Raw genomic sequence first — 14836 nt, forward strand, 5'->3', positions numbered from 1 at the left:
AACACACACACACACACACACACACACACACAGCCCCTCCCTACACCCCACCCCCATACCAGCATGGGCCCCATGCTCCCTGGTCCAGCAATGCAGCTGGGAGCCACGTGGTGCTGGTGCAGTGTGGGGCAGGAAGGCAGGGAAATGGCTGGGGGTGCGGCAGGACTGGGCTGCTGCAATCCTGGCAAGGCTCCCCCTGGGTCCTGCTGCCCCTGGCTCCTATCATCTTTGACAGGCAGCAGGAACAGATGAATATTTTTTTTAATTTTTAGGGGCCCCATTGGCCAGATAGAATGGCCTGGCAGGCCACATCCAGCCCACAGGCCGTATTTTGCCCCGGCCTTGCTCTTCAGCCTTTATAAAATATAGGTACATTTGCTATCCTCCAATCTTCAAAAAACAGTAGCTGTTTCTAGTGAGAAACTGCCCTATTTTGTAAGCAACTATACCCAAGCAGCCCTGCCAGGTGGCATCTACCCATGCCCCCGTCCTGCCGCTGCAGCGGAAAGGGGCAAGGACCCTTGTTGGGAGCAGCAGCCCCTGTGAATGTGGGGGAGTGTGAACCCCTTCCTGGAAGGGGGGGTGCTTTGTTGCAGGGCTCGCAGAGCTGTGGCAGGCTGTGCGTAGCAGGATCAGGGTCCGAAGAGAGCCAGAGCCCTGCAAGCCCCCCACAGCACTGCCGTGCTCTGCAGCAGCTCTGCCAGCCCAGCAGAGTGGCCCCTGCCAGGAAAGGGCTTGTGCTCCAGGAAGCCATGATGGGCTGCTGCCTGTCATAGTCACTCACTTCCTGCTGCCTGGCAGGGCGGGGCCCAGCCCCCACTGCTTGGTCTGTGCTTGGGGTAAGTCCCCTCCTGGCAAGATGGCACTTATTTAGCCACTGGCCCCGAGCACAGGCCAAGTGGCGGAGGTGGACGGGTCAGGGCCAGCTGCTGCAGTGGGGTGGGGCACAGCCAGACTCCACCCAACAGGGTCCCCTGTGGTGGGGGCAGTGCAGGGATGGGGTTATTCCTCCTCCTCCTGTTGTCCAGCAGAGGGGACAGCAGGGGGCCTATTCCAGGGCAGGGAGCGCAGCAGCAATGGTGGGCAGACCCAGCTGCCAGTGGGAGCAGAGGGGAAACTAATTCTTCTCCCTGCCCCACTCTACCTCAGGGACCATGGTGCCCCACTGCTGCAGCAGCGAGGGGGGAGCACCTGGCAGACCCGGCTTGGATCCCTGGTGGGATAGAGAGGGAGGAATTAACCCCCTCACTCTGTTCAACCCGGAGTGGCCATGACCCCCAGCATAGCTTTCCTGCAGCCATGGCATGCTCTAACGCACCCCCGGCTCCTGGCCTGAACAACTGCAGGCATGTGCCTGCATTGCCTCAGTCCAAAGGGAATGTCTGTCCCATTACAAATGGGTTCAGCCTAGGCAGGTTAGACTAACCTGCAAAGGTTGAATCAATTTAGGCTCCAGCATTTGAATGTCTGTCCCTAGCCCTCCAGACTAAAGCTCAGTTCCCTCAGCCTCTCCACAAAAGTCATGTGCCCCAGCTCACTAACCATTTCCACTGCTCCCTGCTGGACTCACTCCAATTTGTCCACATCTTTTTGTATGGGGGGCCCAAAACTGGACACAGCACTCCAGATGTGGCCTCACTGCTAACTGCTCTGGTGCCAGGCCATAACTCTACCCTGCTGCCATGACCCAGATGCCACTGCAGCCATTCCCCTCAGGCTGCCCATGCTGCCCCACCACCTCACTTCCTGCCTGGGGGTAGAGCCGCAGCCTGAGAGAAACAGCAGTGGTGGTTGGGCCATGGCAGTGTCCTGGCATGCAAGCAGCTGGCAGTGGGAGGAGGCAAGGGCAGCACGACTGTTATTCTTCATGCTGATGGTGGCATGGCTGACATGTGGGTCCTGGCAACAGCTGCAGCAATGAGTCACCACCTTGCTCCGCCTTCTCCTCCATCCTCCTACCCATGGTGGTCCACCCACGCTGCTGCCCCATACCCACAGTGGGCACACAAATCTGGAGGGGGCATGTGCCCCTGCAACATATCTCCTATGCACCCCCCTGCCCTTCCATGCCTCACCTATACCCCTCACCACCATAGACTTACCATAGACTTACCTGCAGGGAGCTGCTCTCCACCACACTTGCATATGCACGCCCACATGTGGCACCACCTACCTGTGATCACCCTCCTCCCACTCCCCCGAGCAGCCCTTTGCACAGGGGTGGGCAAAATATGGCCCACAGTGGGTCTTTGTCTGGCCTGTCACGGGTCTCTTGATCCTGCCTGGCCCAGGCACCCTCCGGCTGTGGTGCATCCTGCCGCCCCCGGGCATGCAGCAGGGCTGGAGCAGCTCCACAGATGGACTACCTTTCTAGGCAGCCTGGGTGATGACAGCTCCTTCCTGCCCTGCGGTATCAGTGAGGAAGCACACCACACAGCCCCAACCCTGTGCGTGCTCCAGGCTCAGCAGTGGCAGCGCAGGAAAGAAGCTGCTGCTCAGCGCAGGGTAAGAAGCAGCTCCTCCCCTTCACCACTGCCAGTGCTTCCTAGTGTAGCCTCCTAGAGTCTGCGCTAGGCTGCCCTGCATCCACACCGTGTCACCACCGCAGTGGTAGCAATGTAGAGCAGATGCAGGATAGCCCAGCACAGACTCCGGGAGGCTACACCAGGAAGTGACAGCAGTGGGAGGGGCCGCTTTTCTCCCTGCACTAAGCAACAGTTTCTGTCTTGCACTGCCATTGCTGAGCCTTGGTGGCAAGTGCAGAGCAGGCATGAGGCATACAGGGTCAGGGCTGCGCATGCAGGTCCCTATCTGTACTGAGGGGCTGAGGCCAGCAGTGGCAGCAGTCAAAAGGAGCTGCTATCATCTGGGCTCTCTAAAAAGGCAGTTCCACCATGGAGCCGCCCCAGCCCTGCTGTATGCCCAAGGACAGCAGGATGCACCACGGGCGGGCAGTGCAGAGTGGGCTGGGTCGGGGATGTGGTGTAGGTTCCAGCTGATCTGCTCCAGTAGGGGTGAGTCCAGAGCGGACATGGGGTGTGCTGGGGCTGCGAACTGTTGTTGGTGGCGGGGAGGCAACTCGGAGCACTTGGGCTCTGGGCTGTTGTGGAGAGGGGGCAGGGGCTGAACGGCTCAGGGGCCCCATGTAGGGGCTCTCATGCACATCCCACCATACCCTCAAACTTTCCCCCACAAACCCCACAACCACACCCTCCTCCACACAGCCACACACCCCACAAACACCGCACCTACATCCTCCCCCACCACACACACACACACCTGAATGCCTCTGGGGGAGCCCTGTGCACTGCTACATGCACACCCCCCACCACATCCCCCCATGCACACCCCCAGCCACACTCCACACCCCGCAGTCCCCCACAAACCCCATACCCATACACACCTCCCCACAAACCTCCCATACCCACCCACATCTCTCACATACAGACAGCCACACACACCTACATCCCCCCACAAACACCATAGCCACCCACCCTTACCACCCCCCAACCCCTCCACAATATACAAGAGTAAGACTTCATTTTGAGCTATTATGCAATCACCTCTATATATACAACAAAACTTGTACAAATCAGGACAAAAATAATTTAATAAAATGTAAATACGCTATTGTCAATTGTTTCATTTTTAGTATATAATTTGGTTTGTTTCCTATTCCAAGATGGCAAACCCCTTTCCCAAAAGGAGTACTTCTGGGAGCAAGGGGATAGACTTCTGGTGGTAAAAGGTCAGGGGTTAGGGGGTGAGACTTTCAGTCCCAGGATGGTGACCAGGGAGCGGGGCGCCTGTCAAGGGGTGTGACTACCCTTGCAGCCCTCAGCTTCCCAAAGCTCGTTAAGCGGCCCTCCACTCGAAATAACTGCCTGCCCCTGCCCTTGGAGCTTTGCCAGCGTGCAAGGGGAAACCTACAGTTTCCTATGTTTTTCTCCTTTAAAGGAGAAAATCCTCATTTTCCCAATATTTTTCTGTGGCAAACGGAAAACCTGGATCCCTACTAATCACTAGGTCTCTGTGTGAATAGAGAACTATTCGATTTGGGTTCAGATGCCAGCGATTTGATTCAGAGCTCCAAATCAGTTTCCCACTTTGATTCAGCTGAATCGACTCTGAAGCTGATTCGGAGATTTGGCCCTAGGGTATAATGGGGGAAATCAATGAAATATCTATAGCTTTTTTGTTTTCAGTCCAATTTGGATTAAACTTGCAAGAATGGTAGCCCCTGGTGACGCCACAAAGCCTGCCAAACTGCACCCCAAAGTCTTGAAAGCAAAACTCATGTCATGTGTTTGTGTTAAGCCACAGTGGGGTCAAAACTGCAGGGATAGTAGCCCCTGCAGAGGCCACAAACCTGCCAAGTTTTAACGAGATAGGTGCAGGGGTTTGGGGGAAACTGCACCTCAAGCTGCAGACAAGCAAAACTCGTGACATGGGTGACACTGTGTGTGTTAAGGTGCAGCAGGATGAAAGCTGCAGGCCTGCTAGCCCCTGCTGAGGCCATGAAACCTGCCAGCTGTTAAGGAGATGGGTGCAGAGAGGTTCTGGGGCCCAGCACCCCTAGCTGCTGACAGAAAAAACTCGTGACATGGGTGCTTGTGCAACTGACTGTCTCTGTCTTGAGGCAGTTGATTGTCTGTATTGATGCTTTCCTCTCCTTAGTCTGTGGTTTTGTAGGTATTATTCCTTGCTCGTTAACTCGTTACATTAGCTAGCTACTGTGTACTGAGCTGGTCCAAATCATGATTGTTTGGTAACAGTAGCTTAGCAGCCAGGCCTGCAGTAACTTCAAAGACACCACCTCCCCCTGTGCCCCAGGACAGACACAGTTGCACAAGCAGCAATGTCACAAGTTATGCCTGTAAGCAACCAGAGGTGCAGGACCCCAGAACCCCCCTGCACCTATCTCCTTGACAGCTGGCAGGCTTCATGGCTGGCGGCTTCCACCCGCTGCACCCTAAAACCCGCAACTATCACCCATGTCACGAGTTTTGCTTGTCCACAGCTTGAGGTGCAGTTTCCTCCAAACCCCTGCACCTGTCTCCTTGAAACTTGACAGGCTTTGTGGCCTCACCAGGGGCCGACACCCCTGCAGTTTTCACCCCACCGTGGCTTAACACATACATGTGACAGGAGTTTTGCTTTCAGGACTTGGAGGTGCAGTATCCCCAAATCCCCTGCACCAATCACCTTGACACTTGGCACGGGTTCTGCTCTCATCAGGGGCTACCATGCCTGCAAGTTTCATCCAAATCAGCCAAGAGACCACAAAGTTATAAATATTTCATTGATTCCCCATTATACTCTATGGCCGAATCGGCGCCGAATCTTTTCCAAAGCTATTCGGAAAGCCTAAAGCTTCCAGTGATTCAATTTGGATTCGTAGATTCGGCCTCCAAATCTTCTCTGAATCGGAATCATGATCTGAAGCTTGCACAGCGCTACTAATCACCTTCTTCCCAAAGTGTTTAGAAATGGATTCCTTGAGGACCTGGCTCCATGATTTTTCCACATGGGCACTATATTTGCCCTCTCCAATTATCTGGGACCACTCCCAATTGCCATAAGTTTTCAAATATGACAGCCAGCAGCTCTGCATTCACTTCTGCCAATTCTCTCAGCATCCTTGAGTGCATCACATCCAGCTTTTCTAAAGAGACCCTAACCTGTTCTTTAGCCACTGCTGGTTGCTTCCCTCTGCCCCAAACTTTGCTGTCAGGTGCAGTAGTCTGGGAGCTGACCTTGCCTGTGAAGACTGATATAAAAAAGGCATTGAGTACTTCTAGTGACAGAGGATGCAGAAAAGCTTGGTTGCCTCCCCCACTTAGTAAAGGACCCACACTTTGACTTGTGCATTTGAAAGCTCAATTTTTCCTTATATTTTACTTAAGAAATATTACAAGGTTTTGAAAAACAACATGTGTGTTAGCAAGTAAAATACAGCAATACACTGTGCTGTTATTTCTGTTGCCCTCCAAGTCCTTTATATAGAGAGACTGTATTTTTGTTATATATTATTAGGTATGTCTGCATTCTGTTTGCTCAAAGTCATGCTAGTTCTCTCAAAATACTTATCTTGAATCAGTAAAACTATTCAATGATCTCAACATTAGGTATCAATTACTCACCTTCACAAACCATGAATGATAGAGTCTGTCCCAGAGCTCAAGAACTTGCTTTTCAATCACAGCAGTGTTATTCACTTTCTCTCCTAAAATCTTATGGAGCTGGAATATACAAAAAGTCTCTTATTTCACAGAACAGCTGAAAGCTGCCAACTATAGCTTAACTCAAAGCCAGAAGATCCCCATTAGATTCACTAGAAAAGTTCTTCAGCTCAAAATCAGAAAGGTTAGCAGCATATCTACAGAATACACATTTCAAATGCTATACTTCACAGCATGTTACTTTTTATCTGCAACAAGCCCTCTGTTAACATTAAACTGAAATGGGGAGAAATCCCAGTCAACATACCATTGCACAAAAATATGCCATATTCTTTTATATCTCAAAAGAGATTTGAGTTTTCTAGATGTTAAAATGTTTAAATGAGGGCACTGCAAAATCCTGCTATACTCCAAAAGGTACATTCAACTAGAAGTTGAGCTTGTATTGTACACTTCAGAGGTTTAAACTCCAGAAGCCAGTGATCTGTCTAACAAGGGTCATTTTAGGAAAATGGAGCCTTATCTGAAACCTGAGTAACTAAAGCTAGTTTCAGAAACAAACTGTTAATGTTCCACAGAACAACTAATTTTCCAGTGTCCTCACATGACTGGACACAAAGGAGGCTGCTAGACAGCTATACTGTTAAATTCTCAGAAGGCAGAGAGTTGCCAGCAGCCATGGAGAACAAAACTACTGAAGTCACTCTCTCCAAATAGAACCTCTTCCTCAACAGAAGTAGCAAACTGGAATTAACAGGTCTACAGCAAAATATTTACAGTAAGCAAACCATCAAGAAAATCAATAGCAGGCACTAGTATCTAAAAGCTGGGGGGGAAAAAAACCCTGTAAAAATGACTATTCAGTAAAATGAAAAAAAAAGGAGAAAAAAAACCTCAACATGCAAACAAAAATGATGCTTCCATTCTACCTTGTGTGTGATCCATTCCCGGCCATATTGGTATACGTTGTTAGCCGCTGAATTGAGAGCTTTCTGAATGACCTGGGCTTCAGGGAGCCAGCTTGTTTGTTTTTCAAAAAGGAAAACAAATAAAATTATTCCCATCATTTTCACACTTATTTCTTAATAGTTACACCAACTTAAAGGAAGAATTTTCCAAGTGATTAAGAAATAGCTAATGTTAAACATGTATGAATATGTAGGTTAAAACTAAAATAATTCCTCTTATAATGACAGAATGCAGATTTTTAAATCAACAATGTACAGTTCAGTGTAAGACATTAGTACAACTACATTTTACTCTAACATTTATTGACAATGGCTCTCGAAAACTGAACTTTTAAAGAAAAGATCCTGTCCCTCATTATGAAGTCTACATCTATGTACTTAATTATCCACTTGCCAGATTCTTATACTTGCTGCCTTCGCTTTTGTTAGAGATACCTCTTAGGGAATCTTAGCTTTCTAGGTATTATGGCATTGAAAACAACTTTCCATATATGAACTAAAAGCTGAACTGCTGTATACTGCTCTTGAACCTAGACACTGCCTAGAACTAGAAAGATGCAACAGTGCCCAAATTTTAATCCAGGTCCAAATCAAGCTGTTTGTTAAGAATTTCTCCAGATCCTGGAGACAGTCCTCCCATTCCCAGCCTCTGGTTATTTTAAAAGAATAAAGCCAGTCTTCAGCCAATACAAGTCCCTTACTTTAAGTCACCATTTTCTTCTTTTTACATATCACTTGAAAAAAAACTCTCAATCTTTCTATTCCACCCCAAAAAAATCCCAAACAACTGCCTAACAGAGCTCATTCTTCTTTCATTCTCCTAACTGTATAAGGGGTCATCCAGTTTTTCTGCCTGGGATGCACAGATTACAGCCCTTCATCCTGCAATACAAATGTGGGAGAGCAAATAGCAAAATAGTAATTGGAAGAAAACAGCTCAGCTCCACCCCGCTGCTGAATTTCAAAGACTCACTATCAGTCCCTGCCAGATTTTGCTAGCCCAAGAGCTGAAGTCAAAGGGAGGCTGTGGGGAAGGAAAGCAGCAACAATATGCATGCACTTCATCAGTCACCTTCGCATGTATGCATACAATAAACTTTTGATCTTAAGAACCAGATATAAACAGCCCCTTGAAACTTGTTCAGCCCTATTTTTTTTTTTTTTTTTAACTTCAGCATACTTACTTTGCCCATTCTGGGTGATTGGCTACAGTCTCATTGATCAAGCTGCTTGTGACTTGAATCATGTGAACACTCTCTTGATGTACCTGAATTAAATACAGAGAGGAAAAAGAATATGGGAAAATTGTTATATAACATGAAACAAAATCCACCTTAATATGCCTACATTTTCAAAAGAACTACTGATTTTGGGTGCCCAGCTTGCAAATCTTTTAAGGACCCAATTTTCACAAGAGAGACGGATACATGCTACTTTATAAAAATAGGGTCCCTTTAAGATTTCTCAATTTCTGTACCTAAAAAATATGACAATCCCACAACTAGTTACTTTTGAGAATTTGAACTATATCATGACACTATTTAGAAATGTAAGATGTAAACTTAATTGATTTGTGTGCTGCTCTTCCCAAAAAAGGCTCTGGGCAGTTTAAAATAAGAAAATAGAATAACGTATAAACAGGACAGAGATGAGACGAAACCAGAGCATCAAGGTAACCCAGAACTCCGCTAAACAACATTTAATTTTAGTTTTGTTTGGTGAATGCCTGCCCAAATAAGAAGGTCTTACAGTGCTCCTGAAAGATGTCCAGGCTCAGGATCTGATGAGCAACAAGAGGGAGGAAGTTCCAGAACTGAGGAACAACTTTGGAGAACTTCCTATGTGCTTCCATCTAGCAGACTTGGCATACTGACACTATTTGTAGGAAGTTGCTCTCTGCCTCCCTTAGTGATTGTGATGGAACATAAGGGAGAAGAAGGTATGCAAGGTCCAGACCCTTTAGGCTGCAAGACCTTTAGGGTCTCGTAGCTCAAAACCAGAGCTTGAATTGTGACTGGAAAGCTGTTGGGAGTTATGTGCACCTAGTGACCACCCCTGTTACAAGGTGGGTTACTGCATTATCTAGAAGCAGCAGCTAGTACAGAACGTGCAAGGACAGCCCAACACAGAACACGTTGCAGTAGTCGAACCTTGAGGATATGAAGGCATGGGTGACGGTGGCCAGAATTTTCTGACACTCCGCTCTGCTACAAGCCTTCACAACTCTACCTGTCCCACTGGCATTTTGAAAATTAAGTTAGTCTGCAACTGACAGAGCAGAGGAATTCTTAGAGGTTCAGGTCTCTCTGGACATGCGTCTTAGGACAGTGATTCTCAATGAGGGTGCCAGGGCACCTTGATGTGCTGCAAGATCCTTTGAAAGGTGCCACAGGAAGTGTAAAGAGATAAGAAAATAAAGGCAAGTTCAGGCTTCAGGTGCAAAATAAGCTGGTAAAGGCAGTCTCAGGCTCTCTCTGCCTGGCTGCTCCCTTGTCCCTGCTCTGCAAAGAGGGAAGCCCCATACTAAATCCATTAGGGTTAGAAATGGGGCTGAAATCACAAAAGTTATGGAGGGATGCCTGGAGTCTGACACGGTTAAGAACCACCATCTTAGCAGAAAGAAAAGGTACTGGAGCTCTTGCTAAGCTTGTCATAGATGGGAAGAAGTTTGTCTGTGGAACAAATTCAGAGAAATACTGTAATGAGGGGCAATATATATGGCAGGAAAAGGGGTGCGCAGCTAATGACAACCTTCCACTTGTCTTCAAAAAATTCCCTGTATACATTGGTGCCCAGTAGCTAGAAGAAGTGAGAGACATTTTTCCACTTTACATAATTTTCATAGATTTCATAGACATTTGGGCTGGAAGGGACCCCGGAGGATCATCTAGTCCAGCCCCCTGCCCCAGGGGCAGGAAGTCAGTAGGGATCATAGGATCCCAGCAAGATAAGCATCCAAATGTGTCTTGAAGGTGTTCAAAGTGGGTGCTTGAACCGCCTACCGCAGCAGTCTATTCCAAACCTTGGGGGCTCAGACAGTGAAGAAGTTCTTTCTCATGTCCAGCCTGAATCGGTCACAGTGGAGTTTGTGACCGTTCGATCTTGTCATCCCTTGGGGGGCTCTGGTGAACAGACGGTCCCCCAGATCCTGATGACCACCCCTGATAAACTTATAGGTGGCCACCAGATCACCCCTGAGCCTGCACTTTTCCAGGCTGAATAGCCCCATGGCTCTCAGCCTCTCATCATAAAGTCTGTTTTCCTGACCTCTGATCATGCGCATGGCTCTCCTCTGCACCCTCCCAAGCTTCTCCACATCCTTTTTGAATTGTGGAGCCCAATTGTGGAGCTTCAATGGGGGGCAAACAATTGAAACTGTCCATTGAAACTGGACGCAGTACTCCAGCTGCAGCCTCTCCAAGGCTGAGTACAGCAGGAGAATGACGTCCCGGGATTTGCTTCAGAAGCATCTGCGGATGCAAGCCAGCGTTTTGCTCACTTTACTAGCCGCAGCATCACACTGAAGGCTCATGTTCATCTTGTGGTCAACCATGACCCCCAAGTCCCTTTCATCTGTAGTGCTAACCAGAGTAGCACTACTGAGTCTATAAGGATGCTGCAGGTTTTTTCTCTCAAGGTGGATAACCTTGCATTTTTCAGTGTTAAACACCATCAGGTTCTCGTCCGCCCATTTCATGAGTCTGTCCAGATCTGCCTGGATCATCCTCCTATCCTCAGGTGTGGATGCTTTACCCCAGAGTTTGGCGTCGTTGGCAAACTTGCCCAGTCCACTTCTGACACCAATGTCCACATCATTGATGAAGATGTTAAATAGTATAGGCCCTAGGACAGAGCCTTGAGGGACCCCACTGGTCACAGCGCACCAAGACGACTGGCTCCCATCGACCACCACCCTCTGGGTCCTACTGCGGAGCCAGTTCCCCCGCCAGCGGAATGTGGTGACGTAAAGGCCACAGTTAGCCAGTTTAGCCAAGAGGATCGTAGGATACCAGGTCGAAGGCTTTTTTAAAGTCGAGGTATACAACATCGATCTCTTCCCCCTTGTCCAGGTGATAAGTCACCTGGTCATAATAGGAAATAAGATTGTTGCTGGTAGGTCTTGCTTGACCAAACCCATGCTGGGTATCCCTCAGGATATTGCCTTCAGCTAGTCTGTTAAGGATGGCCTCCTTGATAATCTTTTCCAAGACCTTCCCCAGGACAGAGGTCAGGCTGATGGGCCTGTAGTTTGTCAGATCTACTTTCCTCCCTTTCTTGAAGAAGGGCACGACACTGGCCCTCTTCCAATCATCGGGCACTTCACCAGAGCGCCAAGAGCTCTCAAAGATCCATGCCAGGGGCTAAGCTATGATGCTCGCCAGCTCCCTGAGTACACTTGGGTGTAACCCATCAGGGCCGGCTGACTTGAAGGTGTCCAGCCTGTCAAGGTGTTCCTTCACAAAGTCAGCTTCAATGGGGGGCAAAGAATCACCCTCACCTGGGCCTCCCTGACTCATAGTGGGCAGGGCCATCCCATGGAACTGGTGAAAAACTGATGCAAAGTACCCATTTAGCAAGTTTGCTTTTTCCTGGGCATCGGTTGTCAATTACTATAATGAGGTATAGTAAATAGACATCCCTAATAGTGACCCTATTTTTTCTGATATGACCAGTTATTTATGGATAATTCCAGTCCATAATGCTGCTGAAATGGTTAAACTCATGCTAACTATAACCAAGGTAAGTCTATCAGCACAGAGATAAAACATCTTTTTTTTATGAAATTATGTGCATTTAAAACACATTGACCAATAAAAGCAAGCAACTGCAAAACTATTTTTCTGTTCATAATTGTGTCTATCCCATACCATCATCACTCTGATTCAGCATTCTTAAAATAGCCATCATGCTAGGAATGCTGGCTTATGCTGGATGCTTTAGTTGTGTAAATATTTACTGTTTAAATCAGGGGCTGGCAACCTTTTAGGAATGATAGGCCAAACTAACTTGCATGTTTTCTCTCTCTCCAATGTCAATTTAAGCGCAACTGGAAAACCATCTCGTTTGAAGCTACAATTGCACGTAAAGTAAACTGTGGTATCAATATCCTGTTAAATTCTGAACTCAAAAGACATTCAGGTTTAAGTTTTAAGCAATAGATGGAAAAAGTGTGAAAAAATGGTGAAAAAACTAGGGCTGTAAATAGAGAAAAAGAAAGGAGTGCAGCATCTTGCATGGGGGGTAGAGATGCAGATCTTCAGTCTCTTTGTTCTAATTTGTGAGCAGTCTAAGGAAGTGAAAGCTAAGAGGACAGAAGAGCACTTGGACATCAGCACTGCTCTCCCACCACAAATGGGTGCAGGGAGGAAACTGGAGCTGCAACTCTCATAAGCCAGAGGCTGCAGAGCTGTGCTGACAATCAACTCTGCTCCCTCTGCCCTGTGGGTCACTGCAGCTCCCCACAGCAGTTTTGTAGCAGTCCTGCCACGAGGCATGACAAAGGGGAGCATTTCTGTCTATGGCTGAAACACTCCATTTCTGAAATGCTTCAAAGTGCAACCGTGGCTTTTCAAATGTTTCATCTTTCAGCACCCTAATTCATGTTCTGCTCTACCGTGATCAAGTATGCTACAAAATGCTTTACTAAATCAGTTCTAGAACAAAAACAGATGGAATTTACTATCTGTAAATATCTTAAATGTTTCCAAAATAGATTTAGGCATATACTTTGGTTTAAAATTTTTGCTTCTTTCAATGTTTATGAGTTTATATAATCAAAAGTCTTTAAAAGTCTGCATCACATGATGTCATATTCTTTTTCAATTACAGATTAAGGTCAGATTAAACAAAATTTATATAATTATTTTGATTACGGTGTGTTCTTTTTAAGTATGCAATAGAATAAAAATCCACATTAAATGAGAGACCTCTACTGGCAAGAAGAAACAGCTACACACTGAAAGTTAGCTGTTAACTTCAGAAAAAAAATCTGATCATGATTCTTGGTACATCTTCACATTCAAACATGAGTAATAAGGTTGATACAGGTAGTTACTGAAATAAAGGGGATGTTCATCTACATCTCTTGCAAATATAAATCATATTAACATTTTACTGATGAACAGAGATCCAGGTTTTCTGTTTCCCATAGAAGGGGGGGCGGGGCGGGGCAGAACACAGATTTCTTCTTTTACCAGAGAAAAACTCTGATTTTTCATTTTAATGGAGAAACACGTGGATTTTGCAATTTTGCAAAGAGCTCTCTGCAGGCTGGTAGAGTTCCAGGTCAGGCAGGGGGTGCCATGTGCATGTACAGGTACATGACCACTAGGCAGCCTGGAAAGCAGCTCCCACATGCAAGTCTGGGGCGGGGGGGGGGTTAGCAACAAACAACTAGGATACAAAATAGTTTTTGTATTCTAATATGTTAAGCTAATCTATACATTTAACATTCTCCAGAACTGCACTCTTCTACTCCATTTATGTTGACACTATGATGCATTTGAAACATTAATGTATGTTTTTTTCATCTGTAGGAATAATAAAAGAATAAAAACATTAATTATTAAATATTATTAAACCCCTTTAGCCAGGGGTAAGCAACCTTTTCTGGCTGCAGACTGGAATAACCCACCCCAAGTTAGAGGCGGGCACACAGCCAGTTCTCAACCCTATGATAGCACAAGGAGAACAGCTGCTGCTGAAGCCCCATATCTGTGGGCCACATTCAATGGTTTCATGGGCCAGATCTGACCTGTGGGACGTAGGTTGCCAACCTCTACCTAAAACTTTACAGCTCTTCACAAACAACTTTCATTAAAAAGTGATTAAAAGAACAGCTTTATGATTATTTCTCTTAGTGTACTGTACCTTTGCGGTAAGGAGAAGAGCTAGCAGAAGAGTTCCTATGACTAGCAAAAATATGATGAAAATGCTAATGATTTTATCAAGCATTTTCTCCAACCACACGATCATCTGCAGAGAAGAAAAACAAATCATGTCACATATATCAGTATACAATAGAAGTGATACTAGCCCCAATCTGACAGCCCTGAATATTAATTGGACTTTTTTTTTTTTAAATAACAAGACTACAATAATTGGACTTAAGTAACTAGCGCTTATACCCATGCTTGGATACAAGCAACTAACAAGCAATATTTAGCAGAACTAGGGTTATGTTATGATGCATATGATTTTCCAAATTAAAATCAAAACACTGTCATGAGACAAACAGCAAGCAGTTAGCAACGCAGATTCTGGCTTAATTTATTTCCTTCAAGCAGGGAAACTTACAGACACTCATCAGTACAAGAGCAGAAAAGTGATCAAGGTGGATTGTGAACAGTACTACCATATTTTCAAACTTGGATGGATGGAGTTCATCTCCTAAATACCTAATGAGATACCAGCAAAGCTGTGTGCTTTCTATATCACTGCATCAAGCCAATTACTTAGGATGCCAAAGCTAGGCATCCAAGTAAGACTGTACTGACCCAAGATAGCATCTGGAAAACTTCTCTACTATTAAAACCATTAACCATGACAAAATGATGCAGCATATGTACACTATGTTCTACAGAGGTATATACATTACAAATGACAATCACACTACTTCATACAAGTAAAATGCTGCCTTTGTCATTCGGGGGGGGGGGGGGGGGGGGTTGTGATGGAGGGGGCACA

The 14836-nt window shown here is 46.5% G+C and overlaps 1 protein-coding gene across 1 annotated transcript in view; it reads right to left on the minus strand.

Annotated features, from left to right (window-relative positions):
* TMEM245 (transmembrane protein 245) overlaps nucleotides 1-14836 on the minus strand; it is a gene marked incomplete at its 5' end in the record, with an annotated part of 132644 nt that overhangs the window by 60760 nt on the left and 57048 nt on the right. The window contains 4 exons of the mRNA XM_025212024.1: nucleotides 6144-6242; nucleotides 7112-7202; nucleotides 8335-8417; nucleotides 14021-14125. Coding sequence (XP_025067809.1) covers nucleotides 6144-6242; nucleotides 7112-7202; nucleotides 8335-8417; nucleotides 14021-14125 — 378 coding nt within the window. The remainder of the gene's footprint in view (nucleotides 1-6143; nucleotides 6243-7111; nucleotides 7203-8334; nucleotides 8418-14020; nucleotides 14126-14836) is intronic.

Source organism: Alligator sinensis, unplaced genomic scaffold (assembly GCF_000455745.1).
Source record: "Alligator sinensis unplaced genomic scaffold, ASM45574v1 scaffold1140_1, whole genome shotgun sequence".
Taxonomy (NCBI): domain Eukaryota; kingdom Metazoa; phylum Chordata; order Crocodylia; family Alligatoridae; genus Alligator; species Alligator sinensis.